We start from the raw sequence: 9,129 nt of genomic DNA, 5'->3' as shown, positions 1-9,129 counted from the left end.
TGGTGGTGATGCTGCTTGCTTATGTTGTTCTGCTGAATACTCTCGGCATGCAATGTTGGTGTCAAATGCGCGGGAACACTTGCGGGCTGCCACCAGTGCATCCTTAGGTTGTGTTGGGTTTTAGCACAAAACGACACATCTCAATGTATGTTTCGGTGCACGTGTGATAAATAAATCAGTCCGCACAGTGAGAAGCCTGCTTGCATACTGTTCATGCAGATTTCATTGCACAGTGCATTAAGGTAGTACAAGGTGGATCAATAAAATGCAGAATAAGGTGAAACAGTAACAGAGAGAGTGGAGTACGGATCAACAATAAGGGGTAAGGTCACAGTGAAGCAGTTTCTGAGATCAAGAGACCGCCTCAGTATCAGAACTGGGTTTATTATCACTGATAGCTGTTGAGAAATCTGTTGTTTTGTGGCAGTCATACACTGCAATACATAAAAAAACTATAAAATAAAGAAATATAAAATAGTAAGCAGTGCGAAAATAAAATCAAAATAGCATGGTAATGCTCATGGGTTCATGGCCCATTTGTAAATCTGACGGCGGAGGGGAAGAAGCTCTTTCTAAAACATTGATTATATGTCTTCAGGCTCCTCCCTCATGTTAGTAATGAGTTCATCCTTCAAATAGCCTTATAACAGCAGGGAGAAGCTATTGGAGACTCTTAGCTTCTCTCCCAGGGCCGGTTGGGATGAGGGAGACTAGGAGATCCAGAATCACAAGAGGTTCTGCAGATACTGGAAATCATCAGCAACACGCTGAGTGCTATAGGAACTCATGAAGTGGGGCAGAATCTATGAAGGGGAATAAACTATTGGGCCAGGATCATTGATCCGCCTGAAGTCAGTGAGCCTGGAGGTTAAGAATGAGATGGGGCCAGAGATTGGAGGTTGGAGCCCTGATGATGTATCTTTTTGAGAATCCAGGCCAAGGACTGGAAACCTGGAGGCGGCCTGTCCTGAGGCTGGACACCTTTGTGTGCCAGGAAGTGGGAAGGGCGGGAAAGGGGCTTGTTTTGCTGCTGTTGTCTTGTTTCATTCTGCTGTTTTGTTGTTCTTGCTTCTTGAGTTGTGTTGTGCATGGTGGGCATGCCATGTTGGCGCTAGAATATAGGGTGATACTGATGGGCTGCCCCCAGTACATCAAAAAGGTGGCATCCATCATTAAGGACCCCATCACCCAGTACTTGTCCTCTTCTCATTACTACCATGCCGGGTAGGTATAGGAGTTTGAAGACCCACATTCAACATTTTAGGGACAGCCTCTTTCCCTCCGCCTTCAGATTTCTGAACAGAAAATGAACCAACCCATGAACCCTAACCCTCACTATTTATGGACTACTTATTTAATTAATAGGTTTTTTTTTGTATTGCACTGTACTGTTGTCACAAAACAACAACTTTCACGAGATGTATCGGTGATGTTAATCCTGATTCTGACTCCACCAGTGTTTTGTGTGCGTTGACCAGGAAGTCCAGGCGGCAACGCGGTGAGCAGTTGCTAGTCCTCCGGGAGTGGGGGCGCTGTCCGCGGGCGCGGGCTGTGCCCGAGAGCCGGACACGTTCCCGCAGGAGACGCGCGCTCACGCATATCTGACAGGAGCTCAGTGCTAAGATGGCGGAGGAGGCAGTGGCGACCGTACTGGGGTCCGGAGTGTTGCAGGAGATCTTCACCAGCCCCCTCAACATCAGCCTACTGTTCCTGTGCCTCTTCCTCCTGTACAAGATCGTGCGGGGCGACCGGCCCCCGGCGGTCGAGCAAGAGGACGAAAGCGAGAAGCTGCCCCGGCTACGGAGGGACTTCACTCCGGCCGAGCTGCGGCAATTCGACGGCAAGCAGGACCCACGGATCCTCATCGCCGTCAAGGGCAAGGTCTTCGATGTGACCAGTGGCAAGAAGTTCTACGGAGAAGGTACGGACACAGGGCTCTTGGCTCCCGTTAAGCTAACTCCTCCCCCCATACACAAGCTGATCCCTTTCTACATGCCCCCGATTCCCTTCCCTTCCTCCGATCCCCGTCCCCTTCTCCCCGATCCCCTCCTGTCCCACCGAACCCTTCTCCCGATCCCCTCCTTCCCTCGATCCCTTCCTGTTCCCCCGATCCCCACCTTTTCTTCCTCCCCATTCCCTCCTTACCACCGATTACCTCCTGTCCCCATTCTCTCCTTCCTCCCTGATCTGCTCCCTCCACTGATCCCTATCTTTCTTCCCCCATCCCCTCCTTTCCTTCCACCTGATCCCCTTCTTTCTTCCTCCCCGATCCCCTCCTTCCTTTCTCTCCGATGCCCTCCTTTCTTTCTTCTCGATCCCCTTTTGTCGCCCCAATCCTCCTTTCCCCCTGATCTTCTCCTGTCCACCAAGCCCATCTTTCCCCCAATACCCTCCTTCCCCTATACTCTCCTAATCTCCTCCTTCCCCTGATTCCCCCTTGTCCAGAAACTCCTCCTTCCCTCGATCCCCTGCTGTTCCCTTGATCCCTCCCTATTCTCCGATCCCCTCCTGCCCCCCCATCCCCACCTTTTCTTCCTCCCTATTCCCTCCTTTCCACGGATTACCTCCTGTTCCCCATCCCCTCCTTTCCTTCCTCCCTGATCCCCTCTCTTCCCCGATCCCTCCTTTCTTCCGATCCCCTCCTACACCAGATCTCCTGTCCCCAATCCCCTCCCATCTCCCTGATCCCCTCCTGTATTCCTGATCTCCTCCTGTCCCCTCCGATCTTCTCCTGTCCACAAACCCCATCCTTCCTGATTCCCTCCTTCCCCAATACCCTCCTATCTCCTCCTTCCTCTAATTCCCTCCTTCCTCTAATTCCCTCCTTTCCCTAATCCCCTCCTGTCCCCTGATCCCCTCCTGTCCCCCTGGTTCCCTCCTGTCCCTCTGATCCCCTCTTTCTCGATACCGCCCTAATCCCCTCCTTCCCTCCTTTCCCCTATCCCCTCCTTTCCCTAATCCCCCTTTTCCCTCCAAACCACTGCTTCCCCTGATCCATTCCTTTTCTTCCTCCTCATTCCTTCCTTTCTACCCATTCTCTCCTGTCCCCCGACCTCCTCCTTTCCTTCCTCCCTGATCCACTCCTTCCCCCACAGATACCCTCCTTTCCCCAATACCCTCTTGTCCCCTCGATCCCCTCCTTCCCCGATTCCTTCCCCGATCCCCTCCTTCCCCTAATCCCTCCTGTCCCTTTGATCCCCTCCTTCCCCACTTCACCCCGATCCATTCTAGTCCCCTTGATCCCCTCCTTCCTTCCTCTCCAATCCCCTCCTTCCTTCCTCCCTGATCCCCTCCTTCCTTCCTCTCCAATCCCCTCCTTCCTTCCTCCCCGATCCCCTTCCTCCTTCCTCCCCAATCCCCTCCTTCCTTCTTCTCCAATCCCCTCCTCCTTCCTCCCCGATCCCCTCCTTCCTTCCTCTCCGATCCCCTCCTTCCTTCCTCTCTGATCCCCTCCTTCCTTCCTCCCCGATCCCCTCTTTCCTCCCCCGATCCCCTCCTTTCCTTCCCCCGATCCCCTCCTTCCTTCCTCCCCAATCCCCTCCTTCCTTCCTCTCCAATCCCCTCCTTCCTTCCTCCCCAATCCCCTCCTTCCTTCCTCTCCGATCCCCTCCTTCCTTCCTCCCCGATCCCCTCTTTCCTTCCTCCCTGTTCCCCTCCTTCCCCGATCCCCTCCTTTCCTTCCCCCGATCCCCTCCTTCCTTCCTCCCCGATCTCATCCTTCCTTTCTCCTCGATCCCCTCCTTTCTTTTTTCCTGATCCCCTCCTTTCTTCCTCCCCATCCCCTCCTTTCTTCCTCCCCAATCCTCTCCTTTCTTTCCCTGATCCTCTCCTTCCCCCTATCCCCACCTTTCCTTCCCATCTGATTCCCTCCTTTCTTTGCTATCCAATCCCCTCCTTTCCTCACATCCGATTCCCCTCCTTTCCTTCCTGTCTGATTCTCATCCTGCACCCCCAATTCCAATGCTTTGCTTGTTATCTACCCTCTAGCTTTGCTGCCACTAATACGGCCTTTCCTTCCCTCCCCCATAAACCCTCTCCTTTGCTCCACTGACTCTATTCGACTTCTGCTCGTTCACTTTTAAGGGTAGTGTGGGTCGACTGTATTTAAAATACAAGTGGTAGTGCTCCAAAGTAATGCTGCTGCATTTCAGTTTGTTTTGACCTACTACATACTCCCCTGTGGCCTTGGAAGTTTTTATAGTTTTATCTTTTTTGACCAGTTCCAAATGCTGCTTTCGTGATCTCCTGTTTGCTAAATAACTCCAGAGAGATAAAAGTGAATTCTGCCTTGAACATTGCACAATACTAAAAAAAAATAATTGGTTGTAGTATAGAGTCTTCTGTTGTGGAATTTTTTGGTATTTTATGGTAATGAAATATTTTGGACTATTCATTATCTAAAATAACTTCATACTAGAATCTTCCTGCTCGAAATACGGTTGACTAATATGCCAAAATTTGTCCAATCTATTGAGATCAGTATTCTGTTTGTCATTAGGCTAGGTGAACAATAATGCGAGACATCCATTGTACTAACTTGATAAGGTCTCAGAATAGAACAATTATAACTGTTATAGTGGAATAATAAAAACTGCACTTTATGATCACACATGTCATATGACACAGCATATAATGATAATGAATTATCCTCAGACGGCAAAAGATGGGTTGAGGTATATGAACCTATCCGAAAGCAAAAATACATATAGTAAATAAAACTTTTTGCAGAAAAATAATGGAAATTTCAGAACTTATTACATAAAAATTGATCATCAATTTCACATAGCTAAATCTAAAAGATTAATTGTAAATGTTGATGTGGAGCTATTTGCAGTGTTTCTGCAATGGTATTTGTGTTGAGCATAATTTGTACATTTTGTTTATATGTAAAGCACAAAAGTCTCATCACTTTGGATAGTGGTTTCCCAACTGGTCCTCATTCCTTTGATATCTTTAAACATGAATTGACACATGCTGATAAATGGAATAGCTATCACTTTAGATCTAATAGTCTCATTCTCAAAGCAAAACAAAACTGAATAAAGACAGAAATGCCTGGAGTATTCAGCAAGTTGTTTTTGGAAAGGGAAACAGCTCATATTTTGGGTCAGTGACCATTCATAAGGTGGTTTATCTCAAGTAGAGACCTTGAATATAAAAGACAATTTTTATTGCAAATGTAATGATAGGAATAAACTGCTCAAACCTGTTATCTTGCTCCATTGTTCTATTATGTCTTATTTGCAACCAGAGCAGTTTGTTGAATCGGGATTGGTAAATGCTGGGGTGGGGGGGGGTTGGATTTTTCTGAAGAGGAAGGATTAAATATATTGGGCCTGTGTGTTTAGAAGAATGAGAATGCAAAATTCTTATCCCTTGTACAATAAGATGGACTCTTGGCCTCACAATCTACCCCGGTATGACTGTGTACCTTTTTATCTACCTGCACTGTACTTTCTCTGTTGCTGTTACACATTACTCTGTATTCTGTTATTGTTTCACCTTCTTCTACCTCAATGCACTGTGTAATGATTTGATCTGTATGAGCAGTATACTGACAAGTTTTTCACTGTGCCTCTACATGTGATAATACTAAACCAATTCCACTTCCAATTATTCTTATGCATTTTGGATTTGAATGGAATCAAATGTTACAAAGAATGTAAGTGGGATTGAGATGAAAGATCAGTCATGGTCTTAGGGGAATGAATGTCTTCTCCAGTTTCTGTTTTTTTATGCTCTTAAAACATCACTTTCTTCATCTACCTTTCCTCCTCATCCTCTTTATAACAACTCCAGATCTCCAAAAGCAAATAAAATACCTTATGATGCAGCATCTGCAGATAAATTATTTCTTACTCTGCAGATCCAGAAATACTGAAGAATAACGATCCTTTGAAGTGGCAGATATATTCTACTTGGTTCTCAGTTCCACATCTTAGTTGATTTCACAAAAAAAACCTCAAACTAGCGGAAGAACTTGACCCTCCTTCCCTTTCTCCCATGGTCCACACTCCTTTCTTATGAGATTCCTTCTTCTCCAGCCCTTTGCCTTTTCCATCCACCTGGTTTCACCTGTCAGCTTCTCTCCCTCTCCCTCCACCCTCCCGTCTTTTTATTCTGGCATCTATCCCCTTCCTTTCCAGTCCTGAAGAAGGGTCTCAGCCCAAAATGTTGACAGTTTATTCATTTCCATAGACGCTGCCTGACCTGCCGAGTTCCTCTGGCATTTTGTTGTTTCCATTCAGCGTATTGCACTAATTTATTGCTATTACATTGTTATTTTATTTGCTGCTTTAGTTTTATAGAATGTTGAAGGGATAGATTGCACTAATGAGTAACAATTGTTTTTATTTAGGTGGTCCTTATGGCGTGTTTGCTGGAAGAGATGCATCAAGGGGCCTGGCTACATTTTGTTTGGATAAAGAGGCACTGAGCGAAGAATATGATGACTTGTCTGATCTCGATGCTATGCAGTTGGAAAGTCTTCAGGAGTGGGAAATGCAGTTCAGTCGTAAGTCTTGTGGATTGATGGGGTTCTGACTTTCCAGTGTTGAAATGTTAGAATCAAACCTGCATCCTCCACTTCCTCTGGTAGTTTGTTCCACACTCTCACCACCCTCAGAGTGAAGATGTTTCCCAAGGAGAGCGTGAAGATCAGAAAAATAAAACTAATCATGTGCCACTTTGTGATTTTTCTTTGGGACCTCATGTTGGTTTACCAACAATATGTTGATGCATATACATAGTAATTTAGCAGATAATTCATAGACAGGGAGAAGGGGAATTGGATTCACCCCTCTTTCAGTGGTTCCATGTAATATGAGAATGTATACAGTACACAACCTGAAATCCTTATACTTCGCAGACATCCATGAAACAGAAGAAAACCCAAAGAATGAATGACAGAAAAAAGTTAGAACCCCAAAGCCCCCCTCACCCCTCGCACAACTAGCAGCAGCACAGCATCAACCCTCCCTCCCACTTGTTCCAGCAGGAAGCATCAGTGCCCACCACCCACCAAGCAAGCAGGAGCAAATCTCCAATGGTCTGCAGTCCAACAAAACCCATCATTGATCCAACCGTTCAACATGCCATAGGCTATCTCTCTCACTAACAAGGTTGTCACCCCTTCCACAGTGAGAGTGAGAATCCAGACGAAGAATGGATTAAAGACTGTCCTTGTATTTAGATTGCATCTCATTCGCCACTAGCAATGGGATTGTTAGTTAATTCCACCAAAGGCTTTTTCGCAGTCACATATTTATTAATGTTGTTTTCTTTTCAGAGAGGTACAACTATGTTGGAAAACTCCTGAAGCCAGGAGAAGAGCCCACGGAATACACAGATGAAGAAGATACAAAAGAAGCTAAAGAGCTGAAGAAGGAGTGAAGTTCTGCAGTTTGGAGAGATCTATTTTTGTAGAATCAATCACACAACAAGAACATTGAATTTTTAGAGTAAATTTCTTTGGGCCGGGGGGGCATGATTTTCACAACACTTCAGAACTTCTTAGATCAACAGATGTGTATTGTTAAGAACATCAAGTGACAACTTGAAAGCAAATGTTAGGTTGTGTGTAGGAGGTTTGTCTTTCAAAATAACATTGAACTAGAAATATTGTAAAACTATAAAAACACTATTCATCCCGATCAAAATAGGGCAGTCAGGTTTGATAATCAAACTCTCAGTTCATTCAGGTTTATCTGAATTGTCTATGAAATATTTGCCTTATTTCTTTAACATTACAGGATTCAAAGCTTTTGCTACATTTTGGTAATTAACTTCATAGAAGTCACTACATGGAAATGGACCACTTAGTCAATCCATTTGATAACAGCGATTACCTTTCACAAGAGCTTTTCTTGCAGAGCTAATTTTTATCTGTGTGAAGTTGAGCCTCTGCCTGTGTTGCCAGAGAAATGAGCAGCATAAAGCCAATTTACGTTGTGTAGAGTTACTGTAAAATCGGCTGTTAATTTTGTTCCGAGGTGTAATCTTTCTTTTCACGTAACATGGCCCTTCTAATTAGGGTATAATGCCTCGGTGGCAGTTTGTAACAACAACACAAGGCAAATAATTTTTAAGGGTTGATTTTGCAAGAGCAGTCACATAGAGTCCATTGGTTTAAACCATATTCCCTTTAAAATATCGATCTTATGAACCAAATCATTTTAATATGCATGTTTAGATACAGTATATTTTATCTTTTTTTCTAACTGATAGAATAACGTTTTTAATTTGTATTTTTGTCTCAACTCATACATTATAGTCATGATTTGTTAAATGTAATTTCTTTAATATTTTTTAAAAAGTCGATCTTTTAAACACCCATGTATCTACTAACAACATACCATTGAATCTGTTTAAAAATATACAGGTACTGGAAGCCTGTTTTTTTGTGAAATAAATGATGTCAGTACTTGGAATTCAATAGTAGATTTAATTATGTAAAAATTTACAGTTTTCTACATAAAGGCTGATCTTTATGGCTTCTCCCTTGGCACAGTTAGTCAGTAAAGTTAATAATGTAGAAGCTACACTACCTAACCAGGAACCCAGTGGTAGAGAGTTCATATTCCACTAAGGCAACTGAAGAAATTGAATTCTGTGCATCAGCTATAACTTATGACGATATGTAATTAATATCTCACAGGGAAAGACCCCTTCTCACCACTCACATCTCCCCATCTACATGACCTTGCAAGCAGTGGTTAAGGATGTTCAAATGGACCTTATTATTGATTGCAAACCTTTTTCTTAATGTGTTTTAGTTATTTTTATTGAAATTAATTGCTTAAATCAGTAAATTTTATTCTGGGAAATTTATTTTTAATATTGCCTGTCCTTAACACACTGTTGGAAAATTCTTACAATGCAATTGCAAAATATTACCAGACTGTTAATTGTTGTCTACCTTAACAGTGTTGATTGGATATGTGTTGACTATCAATCTAAACTGGTGCATTTCATTTGCAATATTTTTAACATCACTCAGAATTGCTGATGTCATTTCATTTTGGAATATACTGTTAAAATTACATTAGGATTGTTGAAATCAATGTATTCATTTTGTTAACAGCTTTAATTATTGAGACTTTTCATGTTAAATGCAAGATGAAACTGAAA

At 43.7% G+C, this 9,129-nt stretch overlaps 1 protein-coding gene across 1 annotated transcript; it reads left to right on the top strand.

The window, feature by feature from the left end:
• Positions 1 to 1,574: 1,574 nt before the first annotated feature.
• On the top strand, positions 1,575 to 9,129 carry LOC140204344 (membrane-associated progesterone receptor component 1-like). The gene is made up of 3 exons (XM_072270993.1): positions 1,575 to 1,921; positions 6,359 to 6,514; positions 7,289 to 9,129. The coding sequence occupies exons 1-3, from the start codon at positions 1,624 to 1,626 to the stop codon at positions 7,390 to 7,392; spliced, it is 558 nt and encodes a 185-aa protein (XP_072127094.1). The 5' UTR covers positions 1,575 to 1,623; the 3' UTR covers positions 7,393 to 9,129.

Source organism: Mobula birostris, chromosome 10, assembly GCF_030028105.1.
Source record: "Mobula birostris isolate sMobBir1 chromosome 10, sMobBir1.hap1, whole genome shotgun sequence".
Taxonomy (NCBI): domain Eukaryota; kingdom Metazoa; phylum Chordata; class Chondrichthyes; order Myliobatiformes; family Myliobatidae; genus Mobula; species Mobula birostris.
Note: the sequence above shows the minus strand (reverse complement) of the source record. Positions and strands in the feature narration are given on the sequence as shown.

Bases quoted from the DNA above. Each gene is read 5' to 3' on its own strand.
- LOC140204344 (XM_072270993.1), top strand. From the start codon at position 1,624: ATGGCGGAGGAGGCAGTGGCGACCGTACTGGGGTCCGGAGTGTTGCAG. The intron at 1,922-6,358 runs GTACGGACACAG...GTTTTTATTTAG, and splicing joins CAAGAAGTTCTACGGAGAAG to GTGGTCCTTATGGCGTGTTT. The intron at 6,515-7,288 runs GTAAGTCTTGTG...TTTTCTTTTCAG, and splicing joins GTGGGAAATGCAGTTCAGTC to AGAGGTACAACTATGTTGGA.